At 44.7% G+C, this 20,573-nt stretch overlaps 1 protein-coding gene across 6 annotated transcripts in view; it reads left to right on the forward strand.

Annotated features, from left to right (window-relative positions):
* Positions 1-1,633: 1,633 nt before the first annotated feature.
* tle2a (TLE family member 2, transcriptional corepressor a) overlaps positions 1,634-20,573 on the forward strand; it is a 40,258-nt gene continuing 21,318 nt past the window's right edge. For 2 of the 6 annotated variants that reach the window (XM_088313126.1, XM_088313130.1), the window contains exons 1-2: positions 5,755-6,522; positions 18,993-19,153. In XM_088313126.1, the coding sequence (XP_088169252.1) occupies positions 6,499-6,522; positions 18,993-19,153 (185 nt within the window). In that variant the 5' untranslated portion in view covers positions 5,755-6,498. Of the gene's footprint in view, positions 1,697-4,132; positions 4,234-5,752; positions 6,523-18,992; positions 19,154-20,573 lie in introns of those variants that run through there. The other 4 variants (XM_088313127.1, XM_088313125.1, XM_088313128.1 and 1 more) reach the window with 4 other exon arrangements.

The raw sequence follows: 20,573 nt of genomic DNA on the forward strand, positions 1-20,573 counted from the left end.
AGCCACTTCAAAGTGTCCAGTGTGCAGCTTTTTGGGATTTCTGCCCGCGAAAAGCATTCATGTGAATAACTGCACTGTTTGAAATTCTTGCACTGTCAGATGTATTTTTAATGATTAGGGAGGGGCGGCTTGTGTACGACTTTTACCCGCACTTTGTCAACACGTCTCCCGCACACACCCAGTAAATGATCGAGTGTCTGCGAAGGAGTTTGACCTCTTCATGTGGCAAGTGTTCAAGATGAGATATAATCAACCTGAAGCCACAAAACAGCACCAAAAAAAGAAAGGAGAGAATAAAGGGAACGGTGCTTTGAAATGGAAACCGGATTTTCTACTTTCCTTTTGGATCGGTGCTTTTGCAGCAACAAAATCAAATCGAAACAAAGTTGATGCCAGCTATAATTTCTGCCTTGACTCCTCCTACTTTCTGTTTGCCTGTCATTAAGGCTCTTTGTTGTAGTTACAGTTTACAGGACCGTCGACATCCATCCATTAATCCATTAATCCATTATCCGGGCTGCTTCTCCTCGCAAAGGTCGTGGGCCTCTCCCAGCCGTCTTCAGGCAGTTAACGGGGTACACCCTGAACTGGTTGCCAGCCAATCACAGGGCACACAAAGACGAACAACCAGACGCTCTCACACTCATTTTGAGTGTTCAGTCACCTGCCATGCATGTTTTTGGAATGTGGGGGGGGGGGGGGAACCGGAGAACCCGGAGAAAACCCACGCAGGCACATGGGAGAACATGCAAACCACACACAGGAAGGCCGGAGCTGGAATTGACCCTTGACCTTTGCACTGTGAGGCGGACATGCTAACCAATCAATCATCATGCTGCCAAAGAGTAGTAAAAAAATAAGATTTTTGTAGTCTGATTAGATTCATCTTGTTTGTCTTCACACATGCACACAAACAGAAGAAAAATCCTATTTAAAATTGTTTTTCAAAGCTAAAGGTTTTTCCTTATTCTTTACTCTTCTGAAAAATGAGCTCAAACAAGAATTTGCATGTCCACCATATCATAAAAGTTAAATATTGTAATACAATAAGCTGATAAAATATTTGCATATTTTGATTACCGCATCAGCTCTTTGTTTGCAAATCACACACGATTAGAGTAATTATGAAGATCTGAGCAAGCAAAACAATGGTGACTAATTGCAGCTCTTTCTCTCTCAAACACACACACGCACACACACACACACACACGCGCTCCAAAAATATGTATAAATGTGTTTGCATTCATTCTGTTCTGCATTAAAATTCTCTGGTCTGCACCGAAGGTGAGAGCCAAGCTTTAATTTGCTTTTACTGCCCCGCTATTTTAGTCCACGCATCCCCTTGAGGTTCTGTGTGTGAGTGTGTGTCTTTTGGGAAGGGAGGGGTGTCATGTGGCTCATTTCCTCATAGCAACACACAAACATACACTTTCATCAATATGCTCCTTATTAAACGAGCGGGGGTAAAAAAAAAAATCATCACCACCATTCAAATGTATGCCTGCTTGGATGGTACTTTAGCGACGTTGTGTGGCGCTTGTGTGCAATTACAGGTTACTGCCGTAAGACTACGGCCCTGTGTTGTAAAATGTCGCAAAACAAACTCGAGCAACGGTAAAACTCTCGTCAACAAAGGCAGTGTTTCTGTAAGTGTGACGTCACAAAGACCAAATCAATTTCCCCCGGACCTTAACAGGTAAACGACCCATAAATCAGCAAACGTTATAGTGTCGACTATTGAACATTAGTGGAGTTATTGTATGACGCTTCCCATTTTGAGTCTCCTTCCTTCCACCCCTTCACAAGCTTTCATATCACCGTTGTCACCTATAACTTCCTTCCATAACTTCTTCCCTATTCCTTTTTGTTCATACAATCATTCCTTCCTCCAATCATCCACCATCCTTCCTTCCCTACTTTCCTTCCTCTCCCTTTTTTCCATTCGGGCCTTCAGCCTACCATCCACTCCTTCACACTTCTTCCTTTCTTGCGTCCTTTGTTTTCATACAATTATTCCATCCTTCCTTCCTAGTATCCTTGTTTCGATATGTTTCGTTCCTCCCTTCCTTCTTTCCAAACATCCTACCTTTCTGTCTTCCTTTCATGTCTTCCTTCCTCCTTCTTTCTTTCCATTCTGTTCATCCATCCGTCTTCCTGATGACATTTTAATATCATTCCCCCTTCTTGAGAACCTTCCCTCCTTCCTTTTTTCCTTCCTTCCTAATTATTTTAAAAAGTGTGACTTTTTCCACACACGGGTGATGCTAAATTGCAAAATATTTGTGTTTTTGCATCGCATGTGGACCCAAACTGGGGCCAACCAATAATAATACCAAAAAAAAAACGGTGTAGAAAAAGCAAACTCGAATGAATTAATTTTCCAAGTTTGTCACTTTCCTTCTGGGTTACTTATATTGTGCTGGGTTGCAGCTTTTTGACACTCAAGGCCAGCCTCCCATTGGAAGACTGCGGCGTGTCACCCCATTGTTCCATTTGATGAAAGAAAACTTTGCGACGATGAGTCTTGTTCTGGAGAAAGCCAAAAAAAAAAAAAAAAGTGTTGTCATTGAAATGAAGTGTCTCTGGAGCGTAGAAAACAACATTAGGGGGCCTCCGCGCAGGAATTCCTGAGGACCCTCATTCACATGGCCGTGGGCGTATATTTGTCTGTTTCATGTGGGCATGTGTGTACGTGTGTGTCACCGGGGGTATTTATTTGTGTTTGTGTGTGTGTGTGTGTGTGCGTGTGTACACGAGCTGCTGCTGATGTGGGTCATTACCCCCTTCTTTTCCCCAAGGGGCCACGCAATGAGAGAAGGGAGGGGGCGGATGCTGCATGATGTGTGCGAATGAGAGTGCGTGTGTATGGTCTTGCATAAAGGTGGGGTTGAGGTTGTGTCCCCGAGGATCTGAGACCAATAAATCACTGCGCCGTCTCTGCTCTGACACCCAGCTTGTCTGATGAGGGACAGCGATGGTGGGGGGAGGGATGGAGGGCGGGGGGACAATGGGGGAGGGTTGGCTTAGTGAGGGGGAATGGGCAGGGTGGGGGGTGTTCTCGCAACAGCGCCGTGGCCTCGTCTTCCTGCCATTCTTGACCCTATCTTAAAGGTACTGGCGAAATGGATCAGCAGCGGCGCAGTAGCTACAAAGCGCGGTGCAGAAACCGCAGCGGCTGTCTGATGTAAGACTCAGCAATATTTTAAAACGGGGCGCTGCAGCCAAGTGGAGACTGTGGGGTGTAGGGCCACAAATAGCACAGCTAAGTTTTTATCTCATCTCAGCAACAATGTGAGCTAATGTTCGCATGTGTGCATTATTTTGGGCATTTCCAGAATCTGCCAATCAGGGAAAATCAGAAACTTTGTTTATATTGAACTTTTCTGCACATTTACATTCAATGTTTTGGAATAATGTTTTGTTTACATCTCTGCCTCATGCCAATTCTTCACACTACTACTACTTGACTAAAGTTCAGATTTGGTTGTTGTTACGGTTGAATGATTAATAAAAAAATTATTTTAATTTTATTCCCCTCAATATTAGGATTGCAATTCAATAAGTGATATTTTTTTCAAAATCTCCTCCCATGATTTATTTTTTTTTTACAAACACAAGCAATAAATTATTCTGTAATTTAAATAAACAATGTCAGATTTATTACATATTACATATACTAGTCTTAGATGTTTAAAATAACGGCAATTGAACCATGAAATACTTTTTTTTTTTCATTTACTGCTACTTGAGTTAACATATTAAGCACTGACTTGCAGTCTTATAAGCAGTGGCGCTAATAAGACTGATGACAACTTCACAAAAACTTCACTGCACAATACTCGACAAAACAATAATGCAAAAAGAATTCCCCAAATCTGTCAAAAAAAATCTCTCTCTCTCTCTCTCTCTCTCTGTCTCTCTCCTTCTCTCTCTCTCTCTCTCTCTTGCTCTCCTTCTCTCTCTCTCTCTCTCTCTTGCTCTCCTTCTCTCTCTCTCTCTCTCGCTCTCTTTCTTTCTCTCTCTCTCTGTGTGTGTGTGCATGGCAACCCACTGGGCATCTGCACCATCGGTAAGCCACCTCTTGGTTCAATCCCACCTTGACACCTCCATGTTGATTGTTCATATCACACAGGATGAAATCATCAGCGGAGGTCGGCGGGAATCCAACTGGCCTCATTTAAAGCCTCCCCTCGTCCTCCCCGCATTCCTGCGCTTCAAGTTGTGATTATGAAGGTATGCAGGCCTCTCATCGTCCTCCTCCTCCTCCTCCTTTCCATTGTTTTGGCCAGCACACTCGGCATACGTCCGCCGCAAAGACCCTCGCGCCTTTTCCATCTTCCAACTAAAACCAAAACTCGGCTTTGCCATTGTTGGCTTTGACTTTGACGTCCCGTCGCTTGTGTGGAGGAGAGAACCTATTTAACCGCTGGAGCCCGGCCAACACACACACACACACACACACACCTTCATCTGACCTGCCAATAGCAATATTCGGTATGTGTCCTTCACTTATCTTTTTCTATTATCTATATTATTTTTGCCCCCACCCAACCCAACCTTCTCACCCACTACCGCCACCATGAGAGCCTTGCAATGCACCCTGCTGCTTACACACCACGTGAAGTCACTTCCCATGCGTCACAGTTCTCCTCTTGGACTTTATTCTAATAAATGTGATGGCGCAATTTGAGATGTTGTGCATTAAAATTCAGCAGGGGAGTTAAAAAAATGGCAATAAAATGTGTCCTCTTCTCCATCTTTTCCTTCTCCAGTCGCCTTGCCTCTCTTCCTCTTCCATTCCCTCAGACACACACACACGCACATTTTTTTTCATCACTGATGTGCACTAACCCCCCCACTGACTCGTCTTTCTCAGCATCCCCCCTGCTGTCCTTCATCCTTTATTCTCTTCCTCCGCCCTCCCCCCTTCGGCCTCCCTCGCTCGCTCACCCCCCCCCCCCCTCTCTCTTTCTCACACACATTGTTGTAGCCACACACAAACACATGCACACGCATCTATATTTTCCAACTCCACCTCTGGCAGGTTGTGATTTCCACTGTCAGAAATTGCTTTTTCAATATCTCTCTCTCTAATTATGAGCCCCGCTAAAGGGGTCTTGCCACCAGAATACCAATTTTCCTTCAATTTATTTCATTCTTGGCTGGAATAATTCTCGTGTTCCAGTCTGCAACAATGAAGACATCACGAGCGCGTGCGTGTGCGTGCATGCGTGTACGTGTGTTCGCTACATTATCACCAGTGGGCCCTTCCAATCCTTCCCTTGAGGTGGTGATTAGCAAAATACAAGGAAGGGGGGAGTGTGGTGGGCGGTGATGATGTTGATAATGATGATGCACATCTTTCAGTCTTTTCTCCACGCCAACGAGGACAAAATATAAAATGTTCAACAAAGCACCGTCAAGCTTGTGGCGAGAAAAGCGGAAAACCGCCGAATCTCAATCCACAAGCAGCCACACCACTAAGCACCGCCCCTACGCCGCCATCAAGGGGTTAAACTCAAACGCACCCCCACCTCCTTCTTTCCCTTTGACTGACGTGCGGCATCCCTGCGATCCAATCAGCGAAGGGCCTGCTTGTACCCCACGTGGGGATCCTCGACGCCGATTGGCTCGTTCCACCAGCTCAGAGGCCGAGCCCCACGTGGAGATTTTCATCAATCACTACTGAGAACAATTCCACGGAGCCTCATCTCCCCCCCTTTTTAAATAAACGTGTTTTTTTAATTACGCCGACTCATCTAAATCGCGTTTATGTAAACACAATTATATAAAAAGCTCAACCTTTTTTGGGTGGTGGTGAAATAGCGGCATTGAACAACACGTGTATTTTCGTCGTAATATTTAAAACTACGGATGCGTGTGAGCGTGGGGGGTGTATTTAAGCCCCCCCCCCTTCCTTGAAGAACTCATATGTTGTGTCCCATTGAGGATAAGAGAGGGGGGAGAGAGAGGGTGAGGGAGTGTAGTGTGAAAGGAGTGCAGGCCAACGAGGGAGACAAAAGAGGCTGCGGCTGCATTCAATGTGCTGCTGTTGTGTTGTGTGGCAGTCTGCGAGCCGCTCCTCCTCCTCTTCGCCAAGAAAGAAAGACAGAGCGAGAAAAAAGAGAGGGAGAGAGAGAGGCCACCCGATATCGCACTAGCTGCCGGACCTATCCTCGAGTTTTGGGAGACTTCAGTGGAGAGGGACCCCCCTGGTGGAAGACTTCGAAGCAGGACCGCTTCCTTGCTCCTCCTGCCCCGGCCCTCACGCGTCGAAAGCGGGGCGGCGGTGTTCCGGGAGAGCCGCGGTTGGCAGAACAAAGGAAAAGCGAGGAATGAGCGAGCTTTGAGAACAACTTCCGTGCCAAATGTTCCACTAAAAAAAAAAAAAAACAAATACAAAAAAAAACTCCTCGTATTCCTCGACGCAGCTTTTCCGCCTCGCCGCGGGACACGAAAGGACAATAACCGGACGGAGGAGCACGTTTGGCGGGCATAATGTTCCCTCAAAACCGAGCACCGGTGAGTAGGAAGTGTCCATGAAACGCTTATCGTCGCGATGCACCATTTCCGGGTACTCGTTTTTTTTTTCTTTCTGTTGAGGTCCCCGATAAAGGTCAGGCTCGTTTGTTATCTGCAGCCCGTGGACGAGTGAAGGCAACTTTCCAGACTTTGGTGCCTCTCGTAGCGCAAAGACGAGTTTTAATTCCGCGCTGTAGTGTGTGTGAAGTGTGGTGGAGGGATGATGGGGATGAAGAGAGCATGTGCTTATCCTTTTGCTCTGATGGCTGAGAGGAAAGGAAGTGAGTCAACTCTGCTTATTGACACATTTGAAAGTACCATTCTTGTGTTTTCTCCACTTGAAATCACATCATTGGAGATGTTTGTCGTGTCCAGAAATCGGAAACATCAAAACAACCTCTTTACAGAGTGTCAAAAAGGAGAGTGGAGTCAACCCTCGCCATATCGTGGTTCAATTTTCGCAGTCTGGCTTGATCGCAGATTTTTAAATTATGCATATCAAAATTCGTATCTGATATTTTTTTGTTTCGTGGGTATTTGCAGTGATCGCTTTTCTGCATTTTACTACACACTCGTAGGCTAGGAGCAAAGATGGCGTACAAACCGGAGAATGTCCAAAGTTTGGGATCAATTCTTTCTTAAAAAAAGTATATCAAGTTAACCGTGTCTGCTTTGAAGCCGAACTAGCTTGCAGAACATGTCCACAAGCTGACACGACGACATAAACATGAAAGCTAATTTAATAGAGTTTACCCCTACTAGTTAGCGCATAACTAATCGCACGTTCAATTGCTTTATTGAACAAACGTTAACAAGACAAAGTAAGCACATTCATACCCTACAACCTCAACATGCAGACTGGCCTACCTCAGCTAACAACATTCTCATTCGCTCCACGTCACTCAGCTAACCAGTACCCACCTTGTAAAAGAAACACGCATTCAAAGTCACAGATACTACAGTGTCGCATGTAACAATGGTAACATGAACACGCATGATACCAGAACCTCACATGCATATTTTGTATAAAGCCTTAAAATACACCAAAAAATATTTGGTTGCTACTTTGCGGATTTCCGTCAAATGGAACGTAATCTGTGCGATAATTGATTGTGTATCATTAAAAAAAAATACTTGAATAAAAGACCACTATGTTTAAACCATGTTAACACTGACTACAAAGCCATAAATGTCGATACAAAGCATGTCGTACTTGCACGGCTTATTGGGTACCAATTGTGGAGCGTCATATCTTATCTTGGACGTCGGATAGATTATAACTGCCTAGCAACGACGGAAAGGCTAGATGATCAGGGATTAAAATCCAAACTGCGAGCATCTAAGCTGCTTTTGTCTTTTCAGTGCGGTCACCGTAACGGCGAAAAGGTTTTTTTTTTAAGGAAAAGCAGACTGGACTGTTATACTTTGCCTGACCTTTGCTTTACAAAAGGCAGTTGTCTTCAAAATTGCCAATCATGTAGCTTCGGCCTGCTTGAATCAAACTGTCGTTTGTTGTCTCTCCCCTCGCTATCTTTTCTCGCTCAGGTGTGGCCGCTGCAATGTAACTCAACCCGACTCGGTGTGTCAGTAAGTTCCAAACGGACTTCTGCGTCGTTCGGTTGAGCGTGTGGTTAGCGACTTTGCATGTTCTCTCCATGTTTGCGTCGGTTTTGTCCTTCCGCTCGTATTCCAAAAACATGCTTATTAGTTTCATCCAAGATGCTGGTTGTTTGTTCGCCCATTTTAGTTTCTAGCTCGCCCAACGTCATCTGCCATCATCTCCAGCTTTGCCTGCGACCTCGTACTGAGGACAAGCGCTGTAGAGAATGAATGGATAGTTCGTTGGTGATGGAGAAATTAGTCTGATGAATTAGGTTTGATCTCAAAAGGAATCAGGATTCCATGACTGCAGATAGTCAACAGATGAAACATCCCGAGACATGACGCGACACGTCAGTTTACTTGCGAAGTTCCCTCTCCTCTGTGAAGGTGAACCGCAGCCTGATTGGTTGTCTGAGCAGGTCTTATCAACAAATGACAGTTTATTTAACCCCCCCCCGTGTTGTGTTCGGTCGCACTTTTTCATGCCACCAACCTATAATAATTGCGACCGATAAGATGAAAGAGCAATGTGTTTGGAGTTTTTATTTATTTATTTTATTTAACAATGATCCAGGCTAGAGTTTTGATCCAATCAGAATTCAGCGAGCTCGTGTTGCCAGGCACATTTCATAATATCAGTAGCACGCGCTATTCGTCCGAGGCCTTCAGATACGATCGTGTGGGCGTCTGTTGTGTGTCTCAGGGTGGCTTTAAAGTTGATAGACGGTTGTGATAGCCAATCAGATGACGGGTTGGTTATAGTAAGGCCTTCTCGCTGGCCTTACGTTGAAGGTGATGAACGTCCGCCACTGGGTTGAAACATTGAAAAAAAAAAAACAGTCCATGGAAACACATCGTCCTTGTAAGGAGTTTGAGAATCCCCGATTTTCACAATTGTACCCCCTAGGAGTAATTAGTAAACTCCTTCCGTTCCATATTTCCATGACTAATCTCAAAGTCAAGTCTCAAGTGTACAAGAACGTTATTTGGATGGCACGACCATCCATCCCATGATGAGCCATTCGATTCTCCCCCGAAAGGGAAATTTTTATTTATTTTTTTCCCCCCTGAGAGATGCACCAGGCTTTTAATTTGTGTCAATCAAGTTAGGTGGAGAGCTTTTGAGCTGACTGAAATGCATAAACGCTGGTCCTCTAGCGGCGTGAAGTATCAATTAAGGACTCGCTCATTTGCCTAACCCTCATCTCCATGCCTCAGCCACGCCACCCCTGACGGTGTTTTGACATTCACGTCCCTCGCTGTGGAAGCCGATTAAACATGCAAATGTAAATTTACTCGCGGTTCTTCCGAGCCATTCAGGTGGAAACCCAAAATATTTTTTCTTATTTATTTTTTTTTCTTCTGAGTCTTTATGGGGCCTTCAAGCGGCCCCTTGCACTTCCTTTTGCTGTGATCTTGTGACCACCAGCAGCTGTGTATGTAGTAAGAGGTCCTGCAGGAAGGCAGGGCAGGAGGTAGACTGCGGCTCTGCGGTTTCCACTGTAAACCCAATCCCTCTCATCCCGCCGCGCCTCGCTGTGTAGCCGCGAGAGGCTCCAAACCACATCTTAACGTACGGGCAGGCATCCCAGGGCGCGAGGCGCAGTCTGCGGCGGCGCTCGCCGGGAAAGCGACGAGCCTGTTTCTTGTTCGGTTCACAAAGCCAGGCGGTAGCTCCGATTCGCACCTCCGAGCGAAAGGGCCCGGTCCGCTTGGCACGCGGCGGAAGGCGAAGCGGCCAGTAAGCTGTCGGTGCCGACCTGGCCCGCCGTGACAAATTTGACCTATATATGTGATAAACAAGCGAATGTGGCTCACGTCATCAAATTTATCGGCATTTGGAAATCTGATTAAAATGTCACGCTGGATTTATGCACAATGCTGAGCGCTGGTTCGTAGCACGTGATTTTTTTCTTCTTCTTTTTTTTAAGCATGTTTTTGTCCTCATGGAAGAATTTAGCTTTTGGTGTTTATATTTCACTCTGATGGATCTTTTTAGTCTAAAAAAAAAAAAGTCTGCTTACATTTATATTTAAGACTAGCTGTGATCAGAATAGACGACGCTAGTGAGGCTAACCGCTACGCTCAACCACAAGCCGTCTTATTTTCGTACTTGCGGAGCTGCGTTGATGTTTGAAGACTGTGCCTCCTTGTCGGCCGGACATTTCAGTGCTCCAAAAAGTCAAGTCGAAAGTCCTCTTTGAATTTGGAACACCAGTTGCCAAAAAAGACGTGATGAGTCACCAACCGACTCGAAGCTGTAAATTTCGATTTAGAGTCGTCGAAATGAAATTTTATTTTAAGTAGTATCGGTGGTTGGTTATCTACGAGTACTCGATACCAATAGCTCATATTTGCTCCGATAAGATGTGGCGTTCAAAGACCTTTTTTTTCATGGCCGTTGTTCCGTCATCGCTAATCTTAGCTAATCTTGTTCTGTTCCAAATGATCATCCCCGCCGTTTTATCATATTCCCAACTGCCCCTTTCCTCCATTTTCTACAGGACAAAGCCCTCGTTTGGAAGGAGGGGGAGGGGGGGGGTCGCTAATGGCCACGTCTGTGAGTACTCGTGTCGTCCGTTTCGTTTCGAGCTTTTGCCCTGCTTCTCCGCAGCTGTCGACGCGCAATAACCAACGTCTGGTTTCTGTGCTTTTAAACACCACGGAAGACTTTTAAAACCCCGTTAGCGGCGAATCGTCCGATTTGGTTACCAAACGAGTCCTCTTGAAATATTGGACGGAGGAAAGCCACTTTCTTCTGCTGTCTTGTTTGTGTTTTATAGCGACGGAGACGTACTTATCTTTGTCCCCATCTTCCCTTTTGAAATTGCTGGCGTTCAAATGGATTTGTGAACGACCTTTCTGCCCAACTCGTGCTTTGCATCACTGGATTATGTTGAAAAGCTCATTTTGTCGCTTCGTTTTGTGCTTTGTTACACACACAAACTGTCACTTGGGTGGAATTTTTTTCCCAGCCGGTTCAGTTGGTAAGCACGGAAATTGAGGATGTACCGTCTGATCACGAGTTATGTGAGAAAGCCACTTGGCTGAACATTTGCGTTCTTGTTGATGTTATTTCATGGAAAGTCGACGACTTATTGGTGGAAATACTCGGAACGCTTTGAAGTTTGTGTGCCAACCGCACCGTCATCCGTTTGTGGCTGCTGGATGGCGGTACTGGTATTGTAAATGATTGCGTCTTGTGGATTCTTTAAACTCTTGTAATTTCACACATTTCTTTCCCCAAGAGCAATAAAAATGACACGTCAAAAATAACCATTAGTACGCGGCAGAAACATGAAGCTGAATTTTGACAGCAATCGCTACAAGCGGTACAAAAATGAAATGTTTTCAATTTAGCGGACGCTCACGCACGAGGGCGAATTCGTAGATACGATACGAGCGGGCTTCATTTTTACGATGGTGCCGATATAAGAGCATAAGAGGTTTGCCATGAGCTCGTTCCCGCGTTAAAGTCGGTGAAAGAATTTCTGCATCCCAGGTGGTCAGCTAGTTGCGAAAGAATACAAAGTTTGGGCGATCGGAAATGTGTTTTTGAAGGATTCTGGAGTTCTGGCAGTCAATTTTATTTAAGGCCCTCAGACAAGTTAACGAAAAAACGTGACTGACGAGCCCGCTAAATGTTTGCTTCAATCACAGGTGACAAACTCAAGGCTCGGGGGCCAGATCCAGCCCACCAAATCAACTCCCGTGATCCTTGCTGAAATCGGTCTCAAAATTTCAAATTGTCACCCGTAATAAATAACGTTGCATTTTTTTTTGTTACTCTTTTTAGTAGTTGAACCAACTATTATCCTTGACTTTTCATATAAAAACTAGTCATTCCAATCAATTTGTTGTGTATGATCTAATACAGTTATAAAAAAACCCTCGAGGGAAACCCTAACTACAGTGGCCCATCATGAAAATATTTGACGCCCGCTGCTTTCAGCCATAAAATAGTTAAATATAATTTCAAACTCTTCTTAAAGCATAAGTCTTGAATGTACAGTAAATGGCTCACAAACACACCAGAAGACTTTCCATAACTTCATTTACAACCCAGGCTAAACTTAGCTCCTCCCTGAAATACAAAAGATCGGATTTTCTTACATACGGCTAAATTTAGCCTGACATTGCCATTAAGATGACCAGTTCTTATTTCCACAGACCCGGATGGCATCTTGTGTACACCAAATTCTAATTGTATATGTTTCTCTCCAAACCGATCCCAGCGAAGCTCAACAAAAGTCGTCGAGGTCACCCATCAGACTGTCGACATAAGCGAGCTTCTTTTCCCGCTTTTGCCGGCATTGTTCTTCCCCACTCCGAAAAGCGCCTCCATTTCCACTTTGTTTTCTCTCCAATATTGAGCCGGTTAGTGGGTTAGTTGCCGCAGCACTAGTGCACGGACTGCCTTGAGGCCGCTTTACTTGAGCTCTTTATCATCGCGGCGGCCCACGTGTGAGCGTGGCCATCGATCGGCAGCTCGCCTCCTTTTTTTTTTTAATTTTAGTTTTTTTTTGTGCGTGCTCAGTCGGTGGTTAGAGGGCGAAGAGAGAGCGCAGGAGAAAATGAAGGAAACGAGGCTGAAGGGATTTCTGGTTTTATACACACGCTGGCGTGGAGGTACGTCTCGGTGGAATTGGCAAACGAGCCGAGGGGAGGTGGCGGGGGTTACCTAATAAAAGAAGGCACCTCCAGCAATTAAGGCGGCTGACAGGCAAACTGTGGCTATCTGTTAATGTGGGCTGACAGCAGGGAAATTTGAATAAGGAGGCTTGCGGGAGAAATGAGGCGGTGGAAGGAGTGGGGGGGGGGCGGTTGAGAATGAAGAGATGTATGGTGCTAATGAAACAGGTGCCTGGCTGCCTGCCCCTCCCCTCTAAGTGTCGGAGTCATTGAGAGATTAGCAGCATGTTTCTCCAGCTCGGAGCCAAGTCGTGTGATGCAGTTGCAACGGGTTTGGCGTTTTGTCTTCTCTGGAGGGAGGGAGGGGGGGCATTTAAAACATCGCAAATGAGGCCGTTGCCGTTCAAGTGAGACATTTAAGAGACGGTTTTCGGACTTGTCGATCCTTCGTTCCAAATGATTGTTGGCTAGAAGTGGGTTTGGATGGAGATGGAGGAGTACAAGTGTGCCTGACGCCGCTCTGCTTGCTATTATTCAAAGAAATTGTCGTACAGTAAATCTAAAGAGAGACCGCTCTGCCAGAAATATGCAATTGACAGCCCTAAAAATGTTTGGAATTGTCTATACGTTATTGTAACTCACATGTCTCTAATTTTAAAGCCTTCTTAAAACATTACCCGGAAAAAAATAAATGGTTTACAGATGATTTGATTTGGGGGCAAAAAAAAAAGTGCACTGTATGTGTACGTTGCACATGAAGGCGAGACTCTCTTTAACAGGCCTGGCTGAACTTCAGTCATCCCCGATATACGATTTCGGTCTTATACCACTTAATAGGTTATTGGCACAAATGACTATTTTCCTATGATGTAGGGCTTTGGCGTCTTCTTGTGGCGTGAAAGAAGGAGCTCCACATGCATACATTTAACTTTAGAAGCGTTATTATGCGCTGTACTTATTGTAATACAAAGTCTGTGGGCTGTTGAATTATAGTATTACCAAAAAAAATTATTAAAAATGTTTTTAAATATTTTTGTTGAATTTTTACGACCAAATACTTACCACGGTGTTTTTCTCATATTGCACACAATTAAAACACCATTTAAAAAAAAAAAAAAAACGAATAAAACTAACTAAATAAAAAAAAATTAACTATAATTAAAATTCCCAAACTATAATAACAGTTCAATTTATTTAATTTTATATTTATTTTTTTATTTTACCTTAGATATATTTTTTATTGTAATCTAATCTTTAATCAATTTAATTGATGTATTTAATTATTTGTTATATTGTGCTGGATCACTCCAATCTTGTTGTACACAATGACAATAAAGGGCATTCTGGTTCAAATTCTGATGTGAAAAAGCAAAAAGGCAGCTTACTGCTGATTGGCTGCTACCTACTGAACAAGGAACCAATCAGATGGTGTTGTGGGCGGGCCGCTCTGCTTCTGCTGGCAGGGCCACAAGCACAGTCAATGTCGATAACGGTAAAATGGCAAATATCGTCCCCGATAATCGGTCTTATCGGACTCCACATTCAAATTTTCTTTCTGCCCTCAGTCTCCTCTTCAATCGAGTGTCTCCTAAGCATGTACGCAGCCACACACTATTGTATAATGTGTTTCGTTGCCGTCAATGCACTGCGGTTTCATTTTCCTGTGGCGCTATCTTGAAGTGGAAAAGCCACCACAACTTAAACGGGGAAGCTGCACATATAGAAAAGCGTTTTCAGAGAATTTGGCAGGTGTTTAGGGTGTTCTATGGGTGAAGGGGTGTAATTAGTGGCCTGACGAACGGGCCGAGTGCCCCGAAAGGAAAGCAGCCGCGCAATTTGTGCACAAGAAGGCTAGATTAAAATCTTTCCGCGGTGCCGCGTGTTGTAGTAAAAGTTCCGAACGCCGAGCCCGCTGCAGAAAAGACAAAAGCGGTCAAGATTGCCAAAGTACTTTTGTGGTTTATGGACAATTTTTGGTCTTTTTTTTTTCCTTTTTTTTTTTTCCCGGGTGTTGAGCATGCATGTCAAAAGGCACATTTGAAAAGTATGTGACGGCTTTGAAGAAAAAGTGTCTGATGCGACGCAAACATCAGATTGCAGCCATCACACCCATGCGATAAACAGCCATGGCTCTATTTTACATCCGTGCGCAAATTGCGTTCCAGCGTGACGGTCGCGATGCGTGATTGCGACTTTTCATTTAGTCGATGCCGAGGCCGCTCATGTGAAGGCAATAAAGCGCACATGTGCTCGTAAATACTTGCGGAAAGCGGCATCTTTTACGCATCCGCTGTCTGAGATGGCGTGTGTGGGCGTGTTGTCTGCTTCCAGCGTGTGTGTGTGTGTGTGTGTGTGTGCGTGCGCGCACATTGTTGGCGAGCAAGGATGTGAGGTCATTGTGGTTTTGTTGCCTGCGGTATGAAGGCAACTCAAATGAAAACAGCGGGCACGGCCACACTGTTGGCAGACTCCACAACAAGTGCTTTCGTTTTAAAGTCTGCTCTTTTGTCTCTGGAGCTCAAGAGTCGTAGCAGCGCATTTCTGTTTCGTCCGTGTTTTCCCAAAATAACTTGTAATGCCACACAATATCGGGTCTTAACCTCAGTCGAGATAGAAAGTTATCTACTAATGTCACTTTTGCTCCATTCCGTGTTGATCGGAGCGGTTTTATTCACTCGTTTCGAAGCGGAATGGTAACTTGGTGGCAATGCGACGCTTCTTCGCCGTCGCGTCAGTACTTGTGAGCGGTGTGGTGGGTACACAAATTAAAAAAAAAATTAACAAAAGCCGGCGGTTGGTTTTAGTCCGACAATTTCTATGAATAAGACCGGAGAGTCGAGGCCGGAACGGTACGCAGATCGCGACCGCAAGGCGGGGGACTGACTGACAAAAAAAAAAGGGTCAAGTGCCCATCTCTGATAAAATCTAAAAATGTAGATTGTTTGTTGAAAGTAATCATCAAAATACAGAATGTGAAATGCTTCACAACAATTTTGCGTAGGTCTGACAAATTATTTTGAAATTTGATTTGAGGATATATGATCAACAAAACGTGTTATATTTTCTACACAGTTGAAGTTAATCGAATTGAATTGGGCCCTTATCAATCGAATCAATTTTGGAAATTTGAATTGGTACCCACCCCCAAATAAAGAAAAATAGAATTGCCTCGCATTAGTCAGATAGCAGAGCCAGCACACCACGACATGCAAACATTAATCTGGTGACACTTGGTAAAAAGTAAAATTGCATTGGACGGGAAACAACACAAAAGTTTTGTCCAAGGCCAGATTGCGGACGCTAAGCATTTTTTTCAAAGCAAGGGGTGAGGAATGAAAATAACTTCATTAAAAAAAATTTTTTTTTTTTTTGGTACACCAAGAATTCTCTTCAACATGTCAAGGACACGCTCACTCTTCTCTCTTAGGAGACAAACATAAGAAGGGAGGAAGGCATCTCTTTCAATGAGAGATGAAGACGACGAGATGGTACACCTTGGCCCTCCATGTTGCCTCCCATGAAAAGGCCGAAGTTTTCTTCTTTTCTTCTCTCGAGGTTAATTGGCCTGTGTGTGTGCGTGCATGCCCGCGCCTGTTTGTGTCAGTTTGCTTCTCGGGAGGGATCTGAGAGTTTGTGCCTTTCTCTTTTGAGAGCTTTCTAGGTCGCCAGTCGTCACCTCTTGTATCTTGCATCTTGTTATCTCTCCTCTGCTCTCATAACCTCCTTCAAACTATTTGGTGCGCATCTTATCCACACTCACGTCGTCGTCGTCATTTTGTAAGATGAGGCTTACTTCCGTCTTACTACCCCACCCTGTAGCAGTGACATATGAAAAAAAAAAACGGCAGATTGTTGTCACATGTACTCGCCAGAAATCTACGCAGCTCCTTCAACGTTGCTGTCGGGCCTCTTGACAGCTTCCCCGACTTATTTTCGTAGCGTCTTTTTGTTGAATTCGGAGGGGCGTCCAGTTCTTGGTAATATCACTGTTGTGCGCCTCCGCCCCTGCACTTGATTAGTTTTCACCAATTCCTTGAAAATTCTGTTCCCTTCTCCTGATTGATACGGATGAGATCTCTCTAAATGAATCCCTTTTCACACTGCACTTAGGAAGGCACAGCATGCCGTCGACGAATCAATTCATGCGCCCTGACTTCAGACGAGCTCATCCACCATTCCATGCTGCCACGCAACTCTCACATTTAGCAAGTGCAGTGCGAAAAGGGCTTAATGCTATGGAAGCTTTCTGCGGAACATGGCATGCGTTATAAAACGTGACAATGTCCAAAAACTTGATTAGACGCGTAAATTTGATATGGGGTTAATCATTTCAGTTCTTCAGATGATGATGATTTTTTTTGGTTTTTTTTAATAGCACAAAAACATGAAGTGAACAGGGGTGTGTAGACTTTCTATATCCACTGCACGTGAGTGTCGTCATTGGCACGCTGTGCCGCTGTCATGTCAACATGCGAGTTTGATTTTTCACAGCTTTCATCCCCCCCCCGCCCCCCTCACCAGCCAAGCTCCGACGTGCTTTTTGGCATCCCGGCTGAGTGATGTTGGCGTTAATTAAAGCTAATGTGTTGCTGATGTGCGCGACGCTCAGATGTGAGAAGAACATTTTTTCAAAGGAGCAGTCGCCGCCGCGCTTTGAGTCGACTCGCTGTCGATATTCTGATGCTATAATGGGACGGAATACCACTTGAGTGTTTCTGGGCTTGATCGTCTGTTGGCCACATCGAGGGCAGATTTGGCAGCGATTCTGACAGAGATGGCTTCGTGTGACTGGACAAACGTGTCTACTGGATGGTTCATATTTCACGAGGACGTTATGTACATTGAACAAATGCCTGGGTGGTGCGGACCTGGCAATGCCGATCAAAAAAGCTGCCGAAAAAGTGAGGGACCTCCAGGATATATCGGAGCGAAAACATGGAAAAAACAAACAAACCGATAAACAAGCCACGCCTGGCTATAAGCCGCCGTTTTCTATGAAAGGTCCATAAACAGATTGTTAAAACAGTGCCTTTAAACACGGCAACAACTGCGTATGAAAACAGAACAGACCCAAGAGGAGAAAAAAAATCGAGATTTAATTAGCGCATTTTCTGAACTATAGAGCGCCCCTAGTGGTGAAAGAAAAATCCACAGAAAAGCCACACTGTTGTATTAGCCGGCGTTTTTTTTGGGGGGGGGTAACTAAAAATATGCTTAATATATAATTTTATAATTGTATTAATATTGCAAAATATTCTTGTATTTTCATGCTATTTCTTTTCGGAAATTTGGGGTTTTGGTTTTTAGACGTATGCATATGACTTTGATATTTTTTTTACCCTCGGCAAGTGTGCCAACTAGGAATCAGAAATCTCTTAATTTGTTGAATGCGAAGTCTTTTTTTAAAAAAATTTTTTATTGATTCTATGCCTAAAGCTATTCCATTTTTTTTTCAGGTGTCTTTTTCGTTTTAAATATTTCAGAGCATTATTAAAATAAAATGTAATCTTTTAAAGATTGACTTGAGGAAAAGCACAATTCAATTCTCATGCATAGAAAATCAAGTCATAATCATTTCAGTGTGAAATGAATTTTCCTCTTTCCTTTTTTTTTTTTTTTTTTTTTGGAGCCTAATATTTTTCGACATAGTATTGTACTTTTAATCAAGTGCTAACATCACCGTACTACTTGACCGCCTCCGAGCTTGAGAACTCTCCGCCCCTGTGGGCCTGTGAGCGCTGTGATGTTGACACAGAGTCAGATAGACAGACAGACGGGTGGGGGGGGGGACCTCACCCGCGCCCCGCTACCCTCGCAGTCCGGCGCTCAGCCTTCTTTTGTCTGCTTGTCCTGCAGCATTACACTTATGCTTGTAGCCTCCTAATTGCTCCGGACCCCGCAGAGAAGGGAGCCAAAAGCACTGGGGTTCCAAAGACTCTTCAGCTCTTTTGGGGTGTCCCCTCCCCACCCACGGGTGATTTCTTTTTTTTTTTCTCCTTTCCCCTTCTTGGACCTGCAATGAAACAATGAGTGCTCATTTGGCTAAGAATCTCCTGCACTCCACGCCCCGCCCTACCCTTTCCCAAGTCTTTGTGACCCATTCACATCTGTCCGCGTTGGCTATGACATTCGGTAACCGACAGCCCGCCACCCGCCGTGCAAGTGCCCCCATCATGCCTCATTGTTGAGCTCGTGTCACATTTCAATACTCTTGTGTGTGTCTTCGTTGTCCTCAGGCACCTCTCCAGCCACCCCCGGGGTCTTCGGCTTCCGTGGTGGCGGCCGCGGCAGCAGCGGCCGCAGCGTCGGGGACCCCCCAGTCGCTGAAGCTGACGTACCCGGAGACTCTGGACCGTATCAAGGAGGAGTTCCAGTTTCTGCAGACCCAGTACCACAGGTGCATGTCACAATATAAGATGATGATAAGAACTTGAATGTTTCCGATGCCATTATCGGTATTCGTCATTGAATGTTAATAATAATTCAGGCAAGGCAAGCCATAACATTTGCAAACACGACAGCTCACGACAGTCAGAAGCCAAGCGGAGAAAACCAAATGAAAAATGTACACTCAAGGGGTGTCTTGACTCCTATTGACGGTTTATTTGCATTTAGCATAACCGATAAATGCGGCGTCACCATGTTTGCTTTGAACTCTGAACTCCGCTAATTGACAGTCTGCATAGCTCAGAGCCCTGACTGAGGGTAAAATGAATGCACTTTTTGGCGTCTATACCCGTCAATACCCGGGAATGAGTTAAAAACACGCCAGCAAAAAAATTGCCCATTCCTCGCCACTGCATCCGACTTTAACTCATTCACTACCAGCCAAGTAAAAAAATGTATCTTTGACGTATTTATCCGTCAACGGTAGTCAATGAGTTGTGTTCGTAACACACAAGCTAATGTGTGTGTTGTTTAGTACATAGTTGGAATACGCAGTCTTTGAGGGATTTGGGCTTAGCTGTGGTGCCCCTCTCCCACCCCTTCCTTTTGGCGCACCTTCACACCCCCCCCCGCCCTCATTCTTATAGTCTTCTCATCCTTGCTTTGATTTCGCTGGCCAGTATCCCATCCCCGCCCTCCTTTTTTCTGTCCCACTTCAAACTTCTTTTGTACACTTTCCCAGCTACAGTCCTCTAACCCCCGTGGCTACGGCCGCTTCCCTCAGAAACCCTGCATGTGCGCGCGTGTGCACATGCGAGTGTGTAGGCGCGTTCTTGTGCAGCTGTCTTTGTGGGTACCATGGTGCAGTGAACTGTGGCGGGAGGATGCTGTGAGGGTGAGGACTCTCTGATATGTCCACAAACGGAATCGGTCTGGAGATCCGTTAGTCGAAGTGATCAATAATTCTGTTTCGCTGAATTGATTAATGATTGATAGGCAAAGACAGAGGCACCATCTGATGAATATTAATAAAACACAGTTATCTCAGTATTTTGGACCCTCTTGAATTTTTTTTTAAATGTAAATTTGACAATTAAAGGGGAAGTCGACTCGAACGTTTCCTTTCAAATATTTTCTCTGCTGCCCCGCTTGTCCAAACACGCTATTCCGATTAATATTGCGTTTGTGGAATATGAGTTAAACCAGCAAAACCCACTTTTTTATCCATATAAGGGGGCAACCATTTTGCTTGGTCCTCGCTTCTTGCCCAGCAACTGGGATAGGGTCCAGATACCCTCTGACCCAAATGAGGACAAACACGGTTGAAAATGGATGGATTGAACCAGAGTCGCGATCTCTGATATTGCGATATTGGGCTCATGATAATGTGCCAACTTTCAGGGTGATACAGGTACGCAAATGTTTTTGGC

Source organism: Idiotropiscis lumnitzeri, chromosome 13, assembly GCF_059441095.1.
Source record: "Idiotropiscis lumnitzeri isolate Australia: NSW breed Sydney's pygmy pipehorse chromosome 13, RoL_Ilum_1.0, whole genome shotgun sequence".
Taxonomy (NCBI): Eukaryota; Metazoa; Chordata; class Actinopteri; order Syngnathiformes; family Syngnathidae; genus Idiotropiscis; species Idiotropiscis lumnitzeri.